A 20440-nucleotide genomic window follows, 5' to 3' on the forward strand; every position below is an offset into this window, starting at 1 on the left:
TACAAAAATAAAAATAAAAATTGAAAAATTGAAAATTGAGGCCGGGCACGGTGGCTCACGCCTATAATCCCAACACTAAGGGAGGCTGAGGCAAGCAGATCATCGAGGTCAGGAGTTCGAGACCAGCCTGACCAACATGGTGAAAATCCATCTCTACTAAAAATACAAAAAAAATTAGCTGGGTGTGGTGGTACATGCCTGTAGTCCCAGCTACTTGGGAGGCTGAGGCAGCAGAATCACTTGAATCTGGGAGGTGGAGGTTGCAGTGAGCTGAGATAATGCCACTGCACTCCAGCCTGGGCGACAGAGTAAGACTCTGTCTCAAAAAAATAAAAAAAGGAAGAAAAAATTTATGCATTAATAAAAAAGCAAACTTGAAGTCTTGCTTTAGATAATTTCTAGATTTTATCTCCTGATTATAACACTTATTACAGAATGGTCTGACTGAGAAGTCACAAGTCAAGAACCTCTCAGACAGCAGGGAGCAGTAGTATACTCACAAGGCACCAAATAAATATTTGGCAGTTTATCCCATTTTATCAATGGAAACTGATATTCAGAGAAATTAACTAGCATAAGGTCACACAGCTGTTAATTTCAAAACCAAGACTCATTTTACTCAACCACTTACATAATACTAATTCTAGTCTGTATACTTCATAGATTAGGGTTTGTGGGAAAATCTTCTTCTATAATTTCGCAAAAATAATATCATCATAAATAATTTGATACATTTCTTAGGAGTCAGGTTACTCAAAAATTAATTTAAAAGGTTAAAATTAACTTGGATAAGTATGTAATGTTTCTTTACTATTTTATCTTAATTCATCAAATAAGCCATTTTTAATAACACCCTTAAGAGAATGATATAAGCCAGGTGCCTGTAGTCCCAGCTGCTCAGGAGGCTGGAGCAGGAGGATCACCTGAGCCTACAAGTTGAAGGCCATCCTGGACAACATAGCAAGACATCTCAAAAAAAATAAAAGCCGAAAGGAAGGAAGGAAGGGAGGGAGGGAGGGAGGAAGGGAGGAAGGGAGAGTGGGAAAAAAGAAAGATATAGTAAAGGTCCACAGGAAAAATCTATAATAGAAAGAATAATGCTTCAACTGAATGATAAGAGAAGCCAGGCAGGATGGTGTGCTCCTGAAGTTCCAGCTACTCAGGAGGCTGAGGTGGGAGGATCACTTGGGGCCAGGAGTTCAAGATCAGCCTGGGCAACATAGTGAGACCCTGTCTCCCATCTCAAGAAAAAAAAAAAAGAAAAAAGAAAAAGAAACGCAAAATTTCAGCACAAAATGATGTATACATAGTGATATACTACAGGAAAACGGGTTTTTAAGCAGAAGTCAAAAGTTGTTTACATCTGCCAAGCAATTAGGTAACTTGCCTCTGCAGCCCTACAAGAATGACATCTACAACCAGTAGAGCACATATTTATTAATTCTCCTAAGTTGTTGACAGTATATATATGATTTTTCAAATGATGCTTAACATACTTTTTTTTTTTTGGAGACAGTCTCACTCTGTCACCTGGGCTGGAGAGCAGTGCACGATCTTGGCTCACTGCAACCTCCGCCTTTCGCATTCAAGCAATATTCCTGCCTCAACCTCTTGAGTAGCTGGGATTACAGGCATGCACCACCATGCCTGGCTAATTTTTTTTTTTTTTTTTTTTTGAGACAGAGTTTTGCTGTGTCGCTCAGCCTGGAGTGCAGTGGAACCATCTCGGTTCACTGCAAACTCCGCCTCCCGGGTTCAAGAGATTCTCCTGCCTCAGCCTTCCAAGTAGCTGAGATTACAAGGACTGACCACTACACCTGGCTAATTTTTGTATTTTTAATAGAAATGAGGTTTCACTGTGTTGGCCAGTTCGGTCTCAAACTCCTGACCTCACGTGATCTACCTGCCTCGGCCTCCCAAAGTGCTGGGATTACAGGAGTGAACCACTGTGCCCAGCGACGCCTGGCTAATTTTTGTATTTTTAGTAAAGACAGGGTGTCGCCATGTTGGCCAGACTGGTGTCAAACTCCTGACCTCAGGTGATCTGCCGGCCTCAGCCTCCCAAAGTGCTGGTATTACAGGCGAGAGCCACTGCACTCAGACAACGCTTAACATACTTGAAGAAAATTTTTGAGCAACTTAAAAACCTTCTCACTCATTCATTAGTGACCATAAGTTCTCAATAGAAAGAAAATAATGCCATTTGGCAGCCTCATGGCTTGGTGATACTTTACTTAGAGCGGCAGGGCACGGTGGCTCACGCCTGTAACCCCAGTAATTTGGAAGGCCGAGGCGGGTGGATCACTTGAGGTCAGGAGTTTGAGACCAGTTGGCCAACACAGTAAAACCCAGTTTCTACTAAAAGTACAAAAAAATTAGCAGGGCATGGTGGCACATGCCCGTAATCCCTACTAGGGAGGCTGAGGTAGGAGAATCGCTTGAACCCAAGAGGCAGAGGTTGCAGTGAGCCGAGATCACGCCACTGCACTTCAGCCTGGGCAACACAGCAAGACTCTGCCTCAAAAAATAAATAAATAAATAAATAAATAAATAAAACAATAGCGCAAAGTAATCGTCAGTCTATAAGACCATTTAACTCAGATCAACTTACTTAGGGGAAAAATGTTTTACTCAAGCTACTATCACTAAGAGCTCAAAAGATGAAGCCTCATATATGCTAAGACATGTTGAAATCTATGTATTAAAAACCCCTCAATTAGCTAGGCATGGTGGTACACACCTGTAGTCCCAGCTACTTGGGAGGCTGAGGCAGGACAATCACTTGAACCTGGGAGGCGTAGGTTGCAGTGAGCCAAGATCGCACCACTGTACTCCAGCCTGGGCGACAGAGCAAGACGCTGTCTCAAAAACAAAAACCCTTCCAGGCTAGGAATGGTGGCTTATGCCTATAATCTCAACACTTAGGGGAAATGGAGACAGGTCAGTCACTTGAGCCCACAAGTTCAAGACCAGCCTAGGCAACAGGTGAAACCCTGTCTCTACAAAAAAATACAAAAATTAGCTGGGTGTGGTGGCACATGCCCATAGTCCAAGTTACTTGGGAGGCTGAGGTGGGAGGATGGCTTCAGCCCAGGAGGCAGAGGTTGCAGTAAGCTGAGTTCATGCCACTGCATTCCAGCCTGGGCAACATAGACAGACCCTGTCTTAAAAACAAACAAACAAACAAACAAACAAAAAAACACCCTCTAGTACAATGGATTCCAAATCCTCTGGCTCTCATGAGAGTTGCAGATAGAGGCATTACTTCCCTTCTTACCTCTTCTTTTAAAACAAATTTAGGCCAGGTGTGGTGGCTCATGACTGTGATCCCAGCACTTTGGGAGGCCAAGGCAGGCAGGTTACTTGAGATTAGGAGTTTGAAACCAACATGGCCAACATGGTGAAACCATGTCTCTACTAAAAATACAAAAAATTAGCCAAACGTGGTAGTAGGCACCCGTAATCCCAGCTACTCAGGAGGCTGAGGCATGAGAATTGCTTGAACCTGTTAGGCAGAGGTTGCAGTGAGCCAAGATCACACTACTATACTACAGCCTATGCGACACAGTGAGACTCCATCTCAAAAAAATTAATTAATTAATTAACTTTAGTGTATAATCTTAAATGCTTAGGAAAGTAAGCCCTTACATAGCACAGACCAAGTCTACTTTCACCTATAGAAATACTGTGATTCTTGGGCAGGGCACGGTAGCTCACGCCTGTAATCCTAGAACTTTGGGAGGCTGAGGTGGGCGGATCATCCGAGGTTGGGAGTTCGAGACCAGCCTGACCAATGTGGAGAAATCCCATCGCTACTAAAAACAAAAAAAATTAGCCAGGCATAGTGGCAGCCGCTTGTAGTCCCAGCTGCTTGGGAGGCTGAGGCAGGAGAATGGCATGAACCCAGGAGGTAGAGCTTGAAGTGAGCTGAGATCACGCCACTGCATTCCAGCCTGGGCGACAGAGCGAGACTCTGTCTCAGAAAAATAAATAAATAAAAATACAAAATTAGCCAGACATGGTGGCGCACGCCTGTAATCCCAGCTACTTGGGAAGCTGAGACAGGAGAATCACTTGAACCCAGGAGGCGGAGGTTGTGATGAGCCGAGATCGCGCCGTTGCACTCCAGCCTGGGCAACAAGAGTGAAACTCCATCTCAAAAAAAAAAAAAAGAAAGAACTATTGTGTTTCCTAAAAATTGTCAGCCAAAATTGGGAGATTTCACGTAAAATTTAGATGTACTATTTCTGACACTATGGGGTCTGCAGCACACCAGGCTGTAACAATCAGATGAAGCAGGGGTCAGCCAGGCACAGCCTGTGCACAAATCCAGTCCACTACTGGTTTCCACAGAGCCCAAGAACTGAAAATCGTTTTTACATTTTTATATCACTGGGAAAATCAATAATAGTATTTTGTTAATGTGAGAAGTACATAAAATGTAAGTTTCAGTGTCCACGAATAAAGCTTTATTGGAAGACAGTCATGTCCATTTAATGAAACATTGTCTACAGCTGCTTTAACACTACAATGCAGCAGAGTTGAATAGCAGCAACACAGACTGCACACTGCATGGCTGACAACCTCCACTAAACCTCCAAAGACTGTCTTTTCTTTCTGCATATTAGCATTCTGTGTGTATATTTGTCCTCACTAGTTTATATGAAGAAACCATATAAATCCAACCCAAATAATGACATAACATAGAATGTGAGCCAGGAAACAGAAATTAAGACCCATTAAATTTTGGTCACTGCTCATTATCCTATATGAAATTCATAAAAGACTATGAGGTATGTCTTTTTTTCATTGTTTTTGTTTTGTTTTGTTTTGGTTTTTCTGAGACAGAGTCTCACTCTGTTGCCCAGGCTGGAGAGCAATGCCGGCTCACTGCAACCTCCATCTCCCAGGTTCAAGCAATTCTCCTGCCTCAGCCTCGCAAGTAGCTGGGATTACAGGCGCCCACCACCACACTCAGCTAATTTTGTATTTTTAGTAGAGATGGAGTTTCACCATGTTAGCCAGGCTGGTCTCGAACTCCTGACCTCAGGTGACTCGCCCACCTCAGCCTCTCAAAGTTATGCACGTGAGCTACCGGATTATGCACGTGAGCTACCGGGTCCAGCCCAAGGCATATTTTTAAATCAATATTTAAGATTTCTGCAAATGAACATTTATATGTATACAGTACACACATAAATCCTATTAAGGAGGTACAACATAATCCCATTCTAAACTAGATCAATCTCATGAGGGAAAAAAAGTTTTTGCTTATTTTCATCAGATTTTTAAATCACATACATAGAAGACTTAGAAAACAAAATAGACCAAGATGTTGTCAGCAACACATCTACAGTCTGGTGTTAATAAGCACAAAAGTCACACCAGGGTATGAATCTCATGGATCCTTTCCTTACCTGAATAGCTGTCAGTTTATGTCTTACATTCACTAGGATAATGCGTGCTAATAAAAGCAGTATGGGCTTCGAGGTCAGGCTGTAGATCGATTCACCATCTAGAGCGAGCAGGCTCAGAACAAATGCATCCAGTCCTTTAACCTGAAAAAAGGATTATAAACTAAGATGATATAATTTAACAAAAGATTAATCTTTATAGGTCTTATAATAATACAAAGATTTTCCAGTCAACTCAGCTTTGAAACAAAAGCATTAATATATTACACAGCAATTGGCACTGGACAGAATTATAACACTGCAAATGCCCTTAGACATCTATAAACCCAGCCTACCCTGATAGATGGCCACCCATCTGATCAAACTTGATTTTTTAGGTTTTTTTTCTTGAGATGGGAGTCTCACTCTGTTGCCCAGGCTAGAGTGCAGTGGCGCGATCTTGGCTCACTGCAACCTCCGTCTCCCAGGCTCAAGTGATCCTCCTGCCTGGGCGAACAGCTGGGACTCCAGGCACGCACCATCACATCTGGCTAAGTTTTTGTATTTTTAGTAAAGATGGGGTTTCACTATGTTGGCCAGGCTGGTCTCGAACTCCTGACCTTAAGTGATCCCCTGCATCGGTCTCCCAAAGTGCTGGGATTACAGGCGAAAGCTACCGCACCTGGCATGTTCAAACTTTAGAGAAACAAGGAACTAAAAAAAATGATAGCATTGAAGAGATATCATCACTTCATAAATTTACTTACAACAAAATATTATCTCAATGAAAAGCATCCCTATGTTAAAGTATTTATACTAAATAGTGTATTTGATATTTATATTAAACACCAATATTTCACTTAAGCTTCAATACATGGAAAATGTCATTATAAAGTAAGTGTCTCCTCTATAATTTCTATCAAGCCAAACAATCAACAAGGTCTCATACATCAAATGCTAAATGGGCATATGACCACGCACCAGAGTGAGCAGAAGACTGCAAAATAAAAAGGATGCCTTTGAAAAATGCACTCCCGTGTTGTACAGAGATTTTTTACAATGGACAAGGTTGTTAAAATTTGGATGGCAGAATTTTAACAACTGCCATAAAATAGCAAGGAAGAATCTTCACCCATCAGGAACATGGGTTCCAATGTCAAAGGATAGTGTCTTTTCTCTGCTTCTCATTAGTTTGTGAGTACATGTAAACTTTTCCCACAATTTTTTTCCTGATGAAGCCTCAGTTTCATCAATTATAAAATGAAATACCTGGGCCCAGTGCAGAGGCTCACACCAATATATACTACCCGGAGAGCATTACCTGTGACACTCAAGCTAGGCTGTGAGTACAAAGGAGATTTATTATTTAAATTGTATACATTTCATATGCTCTTTTAAGTGTTGGCAGTAGTTCCAATAAAAAAGTTAAAATCAAAGACTTACTCAAAGTTTCCTACAACTCCAAATGATCTCCATCAGGTCTGATTTTTCACTGCTAAAAGCGGCAAGCTCAAAGCATCCTTTTCCCACAAACACTATGCTGTTCTCTCCTCTAAATTCCTGCTCATATGACTGCACCTAGAATGTATATTTTCCTCTTCTCTATCCATTTTCTAACCACTCTTCAGGTTCTAGCTCAAGGTCCACTTCCAACTAAAAGGTCTTCTTTGACAAAATCCAGCTTCCAGAAATCTCTTTGTTAATGGCAATATTTCTTATGGTCTGAACTTCTCATGAAATTCATTTTCATACTGTTTTGATTTGCTACCTGAATTTACAGGTGCTTCTACACTAGTGTAGAAGAGTACTGGATTTTGGAACCAGAAAATGTGGATTCCAATGCCCCAGCTATAAGATCTCTGACAAGATTCTTTTGCCACTCTGAGCTTCAGTCTTTTCATCTATAGATTACCTCAAATCTGTAAGGACCAAACTGACACAAGAAATGTGAATTAAGGCCAGGCGCGGTGGCTCACACCTGTAATCCCAATACTTTGGGAGGCCAAGGTGGGTGGATCATCTGAGGTCAGGAGTTCGAAACCACCCTGGCCAACATGCTGGAACCCCGTCTCTACTAAAAATACAAAAATTAGCCGGGAATGGTGGTGAGCGCCTGTAGTCCCAGCTGCTTGGGAGGCTGAGGCAGTAGAATCATTTGAACCCGGGAGGCAGAGACTGCAGTGAGCCGAGATTGCACCACTGCACTCCAGCCTGGGCGACAGAGTGAGACTCTATCTCAAAAAAAAAAAAGAAATGCGAATTAAGCACCATTCAAACCACACATCAGTGCTCAGGAGATATTTATGGCTTTGGCTGTTTGGTGGATTTCTAATCCATACTACAGGGCCATAGAAGCCAGAAACTGATTCATACATAAGAGAGGGAATGAGATGTTTCATAAATACATTTCTAGATAATTGAAGCTTATCTCTTTAAGTGCTACAATCATTTGGGGTTTGGGGTTTTTTACCCCCGTTTTGGATGAAAACCTCTGTAGAACATAAATTATAAATTCCCTTCATAGACATAAGATACAAAACATCTTTTAACCTTTCAATTATAATTAGGATCAGCATTATGAATTAAAATTACTCTAATGAAGTATATATAGTGACTCACTAACCCGATATGCAAAGAGTTAATTATTGTGGTTTTTACATTATGCTTGTTTTTGCACTTCTTCTCTTCCTACTGCCCCCTCATTAAATTATTAAGACATAGCTCTAATAATTCTATTCCACATTTACTTGCTACTCCTAATTCTTTTTTTCTTTTTTTTTTTGAAATGGAATCTTACTCTGTTGCCTAGGCTGGTGTGCAGTGGTACAATCTTGGCTCACTGCAACCTCTGCCTCCTGAGTTCAAGCGATTCTCCTGCCTCAGCCTCCTCAGTAGCTGGGATTACAGGCGTGCACCACCACGCCTGGCTAATTTTTGTATTTTTAGTAGAGACGGGGTTTCACCATGTTGGTCAGGCTGGTCTCGAACTCCTGACCTTGTGATCCGCCCGCCTTGGCCTCCCAAAGTGCTGGGATTACAGGCGTGAGCCACCGTGCCTGGCCTACTTGCGACACCTAATTCTGAGAAACCAGGTAACACTAGGTCTGTTTTGCTGCAGAAGCTCTGGATGCACTTTGGTGATTTTGAACATAGCTATCAATCACTCAGCTTTTTCCAGGTTGAGTGGTTGATAGCTACGTTCAAAATCACCAAAGTGGCTGGATAAATCAAAGTTCTTACTTTGATTTAAACCATACTTCTTTTGTAGATATCTCATACTAGCCAGACCCTCTACATAGGAGCTCAAAAATTCCTGAGGAACTCAAACTTCAAGCTCTAATGATGGCACACTGGCACAGATCAATAATATTATCTTCACAATGGATAATAATCACCATGAAGCAATGCTGTGCCAGGAACTTTAATAAAGTATTTGTAATTTAAAGCCACCCCTGGGAGCAAACCACTCCTGGGAGCCATTCTTAAGTATAGTATCAAAACTTACCTGCAAGCTGGGAATGGTGGCTCACACCTGTAAACCCAGCACTTTGGGAGGCTGAGGCAGGCAGATCACTTGAGGTCAGGAGTTCAAGACCAGCCTGGCCAACATGGTGAAACCCCATCTCTACTAAAAATACAAAAATTAGCCGAATGTGGTAACACACGCCTGTAATCCCAGCTACTGGGGGGGCTGAAGCAGAAGAATTGCTTGAACCCATGGGGCAGAGGTTGCAGTGAGCTGAGATCACGCCACTGTACTCCAGCCTGGGTGACAGAGCAAGACTCTGTCTCAAAAAATTAATTAGTTAATTAATTAATTAAAAACTTACCTGAAATAAAATTAAACAGATTTCCAGATTTGCTGTTTTGCCATTAAAGATCTTTATGTACAGCGCTCACATCTATAATCCTAGCACTTTGGAAGGCTAAGGCAGGCAGACCACTTGAGCCCAGGAGTTTTAGACCAGCCTGGGCTACATGGCAAAATTCCCATCTCTACAAAAATATTAGCTGGGCATGGTGGCATGCAACTGTAGTCTCTGCTACTTGGGAGGCTGAGGTGGGAAGATCACCTGAGCCTGAGTAGGTTGAGGCCTGTAGGTATAGGTCTAGCCACTGTACAACGGCCTGGGTGACTGAGTGAGATACCATCTCAAAAAAAAAAAAAATCTTTATGTAACTGAGGTGATACAATCAACTAAACAACTGGTGCAGCTGTCTGTACTTTCATTAAAAACACAGCCAACATGGCTCCATAAAATGGAGTGTGTATGAAGAGGAGTTTGACAATGGAACTTCTGGAAATATGTGAAAATCTGATCAATGAACAAGCATTCTTAGTAGTTTTGTGCAAACCATAAAGTCTTGTTTCTTTCCTACCTACTATTAGTTCCAGTTGATAAAGACCTGCTTATAAAAAATAAATAACACAATAATAATTACATACAACATTTTCAACAAGCATACCTCACTGAATTGCTGGAACAAGACAGATGACAAAAAATCCTGAGGGTGTAAGTCAACAGGAGGCCCCGTCCAGTTGCTCTGAACAAAAAGTTGCAAACTGCTCACACCAAGTAGAAATATCAACTGTTGTCTGCATATAAGAATGGTTAAAGAAATAAATATGAACTACTATCACTGTATAATCTCAAACACACTATTCCATTTCAGTTTTATTAAGAAAATAATATCTATCAACATTTATTGAGACTACTCTAGAGTATTACCAAAAAAAACCAAAAAAAATTTCTAAAACTTAAAACAATTTAGGTTAGCTAGGCACAGTGGCTCACGCCTGTAATTCCAATATTTTGGAAGGCCACGGTAGGATTATTTGAACCCAGGAATTCAAAACAAGCCTGAGAAACATAGTGAGACCCTGTCTCTACCAAAAATTAAGAAGTTAGCCAGGGCCGGGCGCGGTGGCTCACGCCTGTAATCCCAGCACTTTGGGAGGCCGAGGCGGGTGGATCACGAGGTCAGGAGATCGAGACCATCCTGGCTAACACGGTGAAACCCCATCTCTACTAAAAATACAAAAAAGCCGGGCGTGGTGACAGGCACCTGTAGTCCCAGCTACTTGGGAGGCTGAGGCAGGAGAATGGCGTGAACCCTGAAGGCGGAGCTTGCAGTGAGCCGAGATCGCGCCACTGCACTCCTAGCCTGGGCGACACAGCGAGACTCCGTCTCAAAAAATAAAAAAAATTTTAAAAATTTAAAAAAAAAAAAGTTAGCCAGGTATGGTGGTACATCCCAGCTACTCAAGAGGCTGATGCATGAGGATTGCTTGCAGTCCAGGAGTTCAAGGCTGTGGTAAGCTCTGACTATAGCACTGTACTCCAGCCTGAATGACAAAGCAAGATCCTGTCTCTCTTAAAAAGAAAAAATTTTGGTCTATAATATCCAATATTATAGCCATGAGCCACACATGATTTAAATTTACATTAGTTAAAATTAATAAAATTTACAATTCAGTTCCTTAGTCACACTTTCCATATTTCAAGTGCTCATAGTTTACAGTGTGGCTAGTGGCTACCATCTAGGCAATGAAGATAGAGAGCACTTCTATCTCCACAGAAAATTATCCTGAACAGTGTTGATTTACGTTCTGATCAGACGTCTATAAGTTTTCCTTGCATTCCCTTTAACAGCTCTGACATTGCAAGATGTATAGAAAACTGACTTTATACAAAAGAAAAGTGATGATATAAAGTTGTTGCTAACCTTTTACCGATCCCATACCACCAAATGCTAGAACAACAACAACAACAAAACATAGACATTTTAGTGAAACTTGTATTTTTCAGTCTTGCTGTGATGTGAGACAGGGATAGGCAAACGTTTTCTAAAGGGACAGATAGGAAATATTTTAGGCTTTGCATATCACGTTTGTTTTTTTCCAACCCTTTAAAAATGTAAAAACCATTCATTCTTAGCCACTTAGTTAGCCTGCCAGCCGTAATGTGCCAAACCCTAAATTAGGACCTAAATGGGTACAGATTCAACTCTAGCAAATAACAGCCAGGGAATCCTGGAGTTTCATTCTGAAGAGAAAGTATTAGGAGCCACTTTTTTCCTCACAGTCCCTAGGCCCTTCCTTAAAAGGAAGATTCTTTGAGAAAAAGAAAAAACAAAAAATCAAACATACAAGCCTATGGTAGCAAAAATACAAAACTCCAGATGCAATGCAAAGAATAAGCAGCATTAGAGAAAAAAGATAACAAGAGAGCTGGTTTCAGAAGTTTGGAAATTTGGAGAAAACAGCCTTAATAAACTGTCCTAATCAAAAAACAAAATCCGTAAGGTGAACTGAGAATACACTTTAACTTTCAAATGTCTGAAAATAAGTCAACTGAAATGGCTCTTTTTAGCTTTGTGTGACAAGACAGAAATCTGATCTATCAGTGAATAACGCATTTGGGTGAATGTGTTGTTTTAATGGGGACCACAAGGCTACTTGCTATGAGAATGCACACGTATCACAAAGCAGTAAGAATCTGGCCGGGCGGAGTGACTCATGCCTATAATCCCCACACTTAGTGAGGCAGAGGTGAGAGGATGCTTGAGCCTGGGAGTTCGAGACCAGCTTGAGCAACATATCAAGATACCATCTCCACAAAAAGGAACTAAAGGAAAAAAAAAAAAAAAGAATGACACCAAAGGAACATAACTACTAGTAAACTAAAAAAATCAAATGGAGGCTGGGCGAAGTGGCTCACGCCTGTAATTCCAGCACTTTGGGAGGCTGAGGTAGGCAGATCACCTGAGGTCAGGAGTTCAAGACCAGCCTGGCCAACATGGTAAAACCCCATCTCTACTAAACACACAAAAAAACTTAGCCAGGTGTGACGCAGGCCTGTAATCCCAGCTACATGGTAACCTGAGGGAAGAGAATCACTTGAACTTGGGAGGCAGAGGTTGCAGTGAGCCAAGGTCACACCTCTGCACTCCAGCCTGGGCAACAGAGTGATACTCCATCCAAAAACAAAAAAGAAAAGAAAATGAATAATATTAATTTTCAAAATAAAATTAAAAGCCTGTAGTAGCATTCTTTTGCAAACTCCTTATGAATATGGGTTATGCTTTATTCATCTTCAGAACCTCCACATCTACTATAATAGTTTATTTGTTGAAGGACTAAATGAAGCTATTTCCTAGAAATAATGGTAAAATAAAATTGCATGTATTTATAAGATAATTAAAGCTTGACATGGTTGCCACAGATAGTAGATGAAAGACAGAGGTATCAAATTTATAACAGTGAAATATAAGCCACTGAAAAGTTTAGGTTTCCCTGCTGTACTTGACCCTATAAAATTACACAAACTTTAATGGAAGAAGGTAAACCAAGGGCTTCCTAACAAAAACATTAGTTCACTGAGTTCTATAAAGATAATAATCTAAAACATAATAAATAGTTACAAATTAGCACCCAGCTATGCAGAAATAACAAGATTGAAAGTATGTTTTTTGGTATTTTTTTTTTTTTGAGACAGAGTCTCGCTCTGTCGCCCAGGCTAGAGTGTAATGGCACTGCAACCTCCGCCTCCCAGGTTTAAGCGATTCTTTGGCCTCAGCCTCCCTAGCAGCTGGGATCACAGGCGCACGCCACCATGCCCAACTAATTTCTGTATTTTTGTATAGACGGGGTTTCACCATGTTGGCCAAGCTGGTCTTAAACTCCTGATCTCATGTGATCTACCCACCTCGGCCTCCCAAAGTTCTGGGATTTCAGGCGTGAGGCACCGCACCCAGCCTGAAAGTATGTTTTTAAGTTAAAAGGAAATAAGGTCTGAAGTTTTGCTGGTGGGTAAAGCCAACAAGACCTAAGCATTTGGGAGCTCATGGGAGTGGGTTAGCAGTTAACACCCAAATATGTGCCAGTCTCACATATGAAATCATTTTATCCTGCACCACTTTACTTTTTCATTCTGGACAAGAGTTTTTACATAGATTACTTGGTATACCATGAGTCTTGAGTAAATGTAAGGCAAGGTTTCTCAACTGCTAAAATCAGTGCCTTACCCTGTCAAGGTGCTATTAAATGTATTCAGTCTGTTCCTCTATAAAAATTTCAAATAAAATTCTACCTTTCCATTGTGTCCAAATCTGTTGAGTAATCCAGGAATGTTACTACCTGCTTCTCCAGGTAGTTATCAATCTTTTCTTCAGCAGTTGTTGCTGAATTAAAAATATTTTGAGTCACTGAATTTAAGAATATGGCTTCATAGTTCCCTTCCAGCAGCAATTGTAGGAAAGATCCAGTCTCTGTAACATAAAAAATTAGTGCAGTAATCCAAAAAAATTTTTTTTTCATACCGTAAAGAATAACATTATTAGGTAAATCTACCATTTCAGTGTGCAAAAACAATCTATAGACTTAAAATGTTTACTGTATGTCAATCACAAGGCACTCAGTAAATCCCCATCATTCTACAAACATTTTCTCTCCTAGAATTAGCAGCTCACTCATACTGACTATGAGCCCCAAAGTGGAAGTCAGCCCCAGAAATAACATTGCTCATTAATAGGTATTTACTCTTGTGCTGGGAAATTCACAAAGATTCCTACTGACAACAGAAAAGTTTCCTTAGTCAATGTTCTAAGACTTTTCACAATCTGGCTCCTTCTACCTCCACTATCTTCTCTTCATGAAAAGTCACTCCAAGAACGCTAGTTTACTCATTATTTCCCTAATGTCCCATGCATATTCCTGACTCCACACTTTGCACTTGTGATTTTGCCTGTTGAACTCTTCTCCACTTGTTAGTCTTTCCCTTTAATCCAAAATCAGCTCAAGTCTGACTTCTTCTAGGAAACTTTTCCAGACCACCAAACTTCAAACTTCCTGTCACTGAAAGCACCCACTGTGTCACACGAGTGCCCACACACACACATACACACAGAGTACTTTACACACTACATTATTCGTTATTACTCTTCTGGGTCCAGCCTAAATCCCACAACCAGATGTGCCAGTAAATGTGCCTTTTAACTCTTTTATCTCTCTGGTAAGTATTCATTGCTCACAAGAATTAATCTTTGCTGCTTAGGCCGTTGCGTGGTGGCTCATGGCTATTATCCCAGCACTTTGGGAGGCTGAGGCAGGTAGATCACCTGAGGTTGGGCGTTCCAGACCAGTCTGACCAACAGGGTGAAAGCTGTCTCTACTAAAAATACAAACTTAGCCGGGCATGGTGGTGCATTCCTGTAGTCCCAGCGACTTGGAAGGCTGAGTGAGGCAGGAGAATCGCTTGAACCAGGGAGGCGGAGGTTGCAGTGAGCGAGATGGCACCATTGCACTCCAGCCAGAGCAACAAGAGGGAGACTCCATCTCAGTAAAAAAAAAAAAACCACAAAACTTTGCTGTCTCCTTTTAGCTTCTCTGCTTACCAGCTGTGTGACCTTAAACAAATTACTTAACCAGAACCGTGCGCGGTGGCTCAGGCCTGTAATCCCTGCACTTTGGGAGGCTGAGGCGGGCGAATCATCCGAGGTCAGGAGTTCGAGACCAGCTAGGCCAATGTGGTGAAACCTCGACTCAACTAGAAATACAAAATTAGCCGGGAGTGGTGCCGCGCGCCGCAATCCCAGCTACTCTGGAGGCTGAGGCAGGAGAATCACTTGAACCCGGAGGCGGAGGTTGCAGCGAGCTGAGATCGCGCCATTGCACTACAGCCAGGGCAAAAATAAAAACTCCGTCTCAAAAAATAAACAAATAATAAAAAATAGATAATAAATAAATAATAAATACATAAATAGATAAAAATAAAATAAAATTACTTAACCAAACTGTATTTACAGGTCTTCACCGCAAGTGGGATTAAAATGTTATCTGCCTTAAGTATCTGCTATAAGCATTAAATGACTGAGTACATGTTAAGGGCTTAGAAAAATAACTGGCAATGCCATTGTTATTATTACTGAACCTGGGCGGTAAGAAGTTTTGGGCAGAGTGAGGTCCACGCCCATGATGTCAAAGACTCAACGACCCAAAGCCTGAAAGAATCAGCTAGATTTTGTTAGCAAAAAACGAACGGAGGGATGAGAATCAGTCGCTGCCATCCCTTTTCCTCACAGTTCCCACGACAGCCTAAGGCCCTGGTAGGTGCGCCTCTCACCTGAACCGACGAACCCCTCCTGTTTCCATTGCTGCCGCTCTGCCTCAGTGGGGAATCCCCTCAGAATTGCCAGCTCCGGGGTCCACATCACCCCAGACACAGCTGCAGCCAAAACAGGCTCCCACGAGGGCCACACGGGAGTCAACAAAAGAAAGTGAAAAGTGGAGAGTCCAAACACGCTGAAATCTAGTGGCTAGTTACCGTAAATACACCCGCGGCCCTAGAACTCCATGTGTGGATACCAGCACAAGGAGGCGGCCATAACAGCAGCGCGGGGCACCTTGGGAAAAACACGCACGCTCTCTGGTCCGGCTTCCGCCTACGAGACGAACGCGAACTTGGGTTCGGAGCCTGTCGCGTGGGTATGCCCCACCCCGGGGCGGGCAATAGGAGGAGTTGAGGGCGCGGTCGCGCTCAGCCCCGCCCCCAATGGGACCACTTCCAAGAACTGTGAACGTGGAAGTGAGTATGCCTCCCACCGAGGGCTAGGGTTCAAATGCAACTCAAAACGGACATCTTAGCCAAAGCAGTTTGATTGGAAGGGCTAGAGTTGTGATTCTGAAACCATTTTGGGTTTGAACGCTCTTGATAACCCGATGAAAACCACAGTCCTTCGCGCAGAGTGCGGGTGGGCCCTTGCTCTCAGGGTTAGGGTACCCTCTCAGGGAATCACAGACCCTCTGACGTGGAGTCGGTGAAGCCCAGGTTGGAACCCTGTCAGCATAGCATGGGTCTTTGGGTGAATGAGCGTGTACGGAAAGGATCTGGTTTTGACACTGCCACTACATGAATCATGGCCGGGTGGGAAATCTGCCCCTGCCGCTGTTGCAGGGAAATTTTTGGAACACTGAACGCTGCAGAATAGTGATCCCAGGCCGGGCGCGGTGGCTCAAGCCTGTAATCCCAGCACTTTGGGAGGCCGAGGCGGGTGGATCACGAGGTCAGGAGATCGAGACTATCCTGGCTAACATGGTGAAACCCCGTCTCTACTAAAAATACAAAAAACTAGCCGGGCGTGGTGGCGGGCGCCTGTAGTCTCAGCTACTTGGGAGGCTGAGGCAGGAGAATGGCGTGAACCCGGGAGGCGGAGCTTGCAGTGAGCCGAGATCACGCCACTGCACTCCAGCCTGGGAGACATAGCGAGACTCCATCTCAAAAAAAAAAAAAAAAAAAAAAAAAAGAATAGTGATCCCAGGGGTGATCACAAAGAAATTGCAAGGGGACAAACCAGCCTCCCCTGCGTGCTTGCTTGCGAGGACAGAGCTGGTACCTTATTTGTACTTCTTTCAATCTTCCTAGCAACATTCCTAAGAAACAGCTAGAGGGCGGGCGCGGTAGCTCACGCCTGTAATCTCAGCACTTTGGAAGGATGAAGCGGGTGGATCACGTGAGGTCATGAGTTCGAGACCAGCCTGGCCAACATGGTGAAACCCCCGTATCTACTAAAAATACAAAAATTAGCCGGATGTGGTGGCGCGCCCTGTAATCCCAGCTACTCGGGAGGGTGAGGCGGGAGAATTGCTTGAACCCGGGAGGCGAAAGTTTCAGTGAGCTGAGATGGTGCCACTGCACTCCAGCCTGGGCAATAGGGAGGAAGGAAGGAGGGAGGGAAGGAGGAAGGGAGGGAGGGAGGGAGGAGGGAAGGAAGGAAGGAAGGAAGGAAGGAAGGAAGGAAGGAAGGAAGGAAGGAAGGAAGGAAGGACAGACAGAAGGAAGGAAGGAAAAAAAAAAACAAAAAACAGTAAAGAGCCACTCAAGAATGTGGAGGGAGAGGAACTCAGCTCAGCTCATTTCAGTCGCTGCCAGCAGATACCAAAGGAAGCCAGACCTGACTGTGATTGGAGAAGAGCGGATGCCCTAAAATGTCCTCCCATTGAGAAGTAATTAAAAACTATTTTTCTAGAAAATGATACTTGACCAGAATGTCTGTTCATTTCCTTAAGTACAAAAGCCAGCACTGTCTAAACTAATTTGAAGATGAATGTCTGTAGAAACACACTGGCCGCTCTGCCAAAGTTCCTCATCTGTATGTAGCACCCCATTGATCCACATAGTAAACTTGCAACTTTCACTGAAATTCAAGGTTGGTTTGTTTTAAATGTGGTATGCTAGACCATGATGGTGACTGAAGTCTGCCTCGTCTCCCCTCAAGCAAAGTGAATTCCAGTAATAAAGTAGGGGGGGAATATGATCTCAATTAAAAGTATGTACATAGTGAGTGGAAATTGAACAGGCAATGAGATATCTACTGTAGGATTCAGTATAGAATGCCTCGGCTGACGAGTCTGTTGGGAACAGAGGAGTCTGTATGTCACTATCTGAAAGTCTTTTTTTCTTGGGCTGGTCAGATTTCTCTAAAAGACTCTTTAAATCTCCTATCTGGAAGGTGAGGCTCTGGCTGCCACAGTTCCAGAACCCAGTGGAGACAGAAAGCCAGAAGTCTCCATATTCAAGACCAAGAATGAGTTAAGTAAGAGATACTTTTAACATAATTTAGCACTATCCTTGGCTTGTTTTATGCCTCTACTCCATGTTGTTTCCTTTCTCCTCTCTTATGTCAAATAGTTCCCAACCTATTACAAAATTTCATCTTCTCTAAACTAGTGATTCTAGCTAAATGTTTATAGTAACATTTGGTCTACAGCAAAAAATAAATACAATTATAACACCTCTATTTCAGAATACTGGGTGATAAGGAAACAAGGTTTTGCATCATTTCTTCCTAAAGGAGAAAAAGTAGGAAGGAGGATGGGTGGAGATGTAAATTCAACAATTATTGCAAGAGGCTAGGAGATTGGAGAAAATAATGGCGCCATGGGAGCATCAGAGGGGTCAAGGAGGACCCAGATCTGTTTGGTTGCACTGACTAGAAGGAAGCACAGGGCAAGGACTGGCTCACTCTCTGAGGGAAAGCGGTGGTTGCGGGGCCATTGTTCCAAGGGACACAGGGTTTGGAAAGAGCAGGGGACAGCGGTGTCAGGAGAAGAAAGAATTGTTACGTCAGGAGAAGGCTTCTGGAGAATATTGGTCTTGGGAGACCAGATTTTAAGCTTCATACAACAATTTTATAAAAAGCATTACTCAGGTATAATTGGCAAGAAGTGCACATATTTTAACTGTACAATTTGTTAGGTTTTAATATATGTATGTACTCATGAACCATCACCACAATCAAGATGGTGAACATACCCATCACTCCTCCAAGTTTCCTTGTTCCTCTTGATAATTCCGCCCTCTTGCCGTCCCCATCCTCCACGCCCCAAGCAACCACTGATCTGCTGTCACTATTGATGAGTTTGCATTTTCTAGATTTATATAATGGAATCATACAGTATATACTTTTTTCTGGCTTCTTTCACTTAGCATAATTATTTTGATATTCATATATAGTATATATCAACGTTCGTTTAAAAAATATAACTGAAGAGTATGCATTGTATGAATATATCACAATGTGTTTATTTATTCATCTGTGGATGGATGTTGAAGTTGTTTCCAGGTTTGGCTACTTCAAATAAAGTTGCCACAAACATCTGCAAACACTGTTAAAATTATTATTAAATGTGAGCTCTGTTAATGAATATGAAAGGAGATGGAAGGGTCATGAAATGCTGTTCGCGATCCTGACTTCCTTATGCTTGAGCTAATGACAGATCCAGCCTCCCTTTCACCACTTAAAAAGATACCAGACAGAATTAGTTCAAACACATGGCTGGGTGCGGTGGCTCACTTCTGTGGAATCCCAGCACTTTGTGAGGCCAAGGCAGGCGGATCACCTGAGGTCAGAAGCTCGAGACCAGCCTGGCCAAGATGGTGAAACCCCGTCTCTACTAAAAATACAAAAATTAGCTTCACGTGATGGCACACACCTGTAGTCCCAGCTACTAGGGAGGCTGAGGTGGGAGGATCGCTTGAACCCGGGAGGTGGAGGTTGCAGTGAGCTGAGATCACACCACTGCATTCCAGTCTGGGCGACAAAGCAAGACCCAGCTGGGTGTGCTGGTGGTGCACACCCACAATCCCAGCTACTAGGGAAGCTTAGGCATGATAATGGCTTGAACCCGGGAGGCAGGGGTTGCAGTGAGCTGAAATCATGCCACTGCACTCCAGCCTGGGTGACAGAGCCCAGACTCTGTCTCAGAAGAAAAAAAAAAAAAAAAAAAAAAGTTTTACGTCTTAAGTCCCATAGGTGCTAATAGATACTAACAGAAGAGGAGAACTATTGTTTGAGTATACTGAGGGCCAGGTACGGTGGCTCACGCCTGTAATCCCAGCACTTCGGGAGGCCAAGGCGGGCGGATCACGAGGTCAGGAAATCGAGACCGTCCTGGCTAACATGGTGAAATCCCGTCTCTCTTAAAAATACAAAAAATTAGCCGGGCGTGGTGATGGGCGCCTGCAGTTCCAGCTACTCGGGAGGCTGAGGCAGGAGAATGGCGTGAACCGGGGAGGTGGAGCTTGCAGTGAGCCGAGATATCGCGCCACTGCACTCCAGCCTGGGCGACAGAGTGAGACTCTGTCTAAAAAAAAAGAAAGAAAAGAAAAATAGAAGATGGGGTGAGGTGGGGGTCGCCTGCTAGAAGCAAGGGCAGACTGACTGAAGGGAGGGGATAGATGGTATGCTTCCGTGTCTCCACAGTGTGATGCTTTTTCCCTAGCAGTTGGCAAATTGAGACCAACTGATAATGAGATTAAGCTATCAAGTACTAAACATAGGATCTAGGACATAGATACCAAAACACGTTAGCAATTATTAGCTAAGTATTAGGGGTTCCTCCTTTGAGGCAGACGAGGGTATAGTCTTCTCATTGTGAAATCAGAAGCCAGATGACTGAAGAGTATAAGCTTTTCCTAGAGCTGCATGAAGTCTTCTCAGGGATCTGTCCTTCCTTGACTCACAATCCAAGGTGATCGCTTCGGCTC

At 42.9% G+C, this 20440-nt stretch overlaps 1 protein-coding gene across 4 annotated transcripts in view; it reads right to left on the reverse strand.

The window, feature by feature from the left end:
- TTC27 (tetratricopeptide repeat domain 27) overlaps positions 1–15790 on the reverse strand; it is a 176952-nt gene extending 161162 nt beyond the window's left edge. For 2 of the 4 annotated variants that reach the window (XM_065527199.1, XM_005576158.4), the window contains exons 1-4: positions 15518–15790; positions 13487–13664; positions 9861–9990; positions 5418–5558 (exon numbers count right to left, since the gene is read on the reverse strand). In XM_065527199.1, coding sequence (XP_065383271.1) covers positions 5418–5558; positions 9861–9990; positions 13487–13664; positions 15518–15605 — 537 coding nt within the window. In that variant the 5' untranslated portion in view covers positions 15606–15790. The remainder of the gene's footprint in view (positions 1–5417; positions 5559–9860; positions 9991–13486; positions 13665–15517) is intronic. The other 2 variants (XM_074011997.1, XM_005576159.4) reach the window with 1 other exon arrangement.
- Positions 15791–20440: the final 4650 nt, after the last annotated feature.

This window comes from Macaca fascicularis, chromosome 13, assembly GCF_037993035.2.
Source record: "Macaca fascicularis isolate 582-1 chromosome 13, T2T-MFA8v1.1".
Classification (NCBI taxonomy): domain Eukaryota; kingdom Metazoa; phylum Chordata; class Mammalia; order Primates; family Cercopithecidae; genus Macaca; species Macaca fascicularis.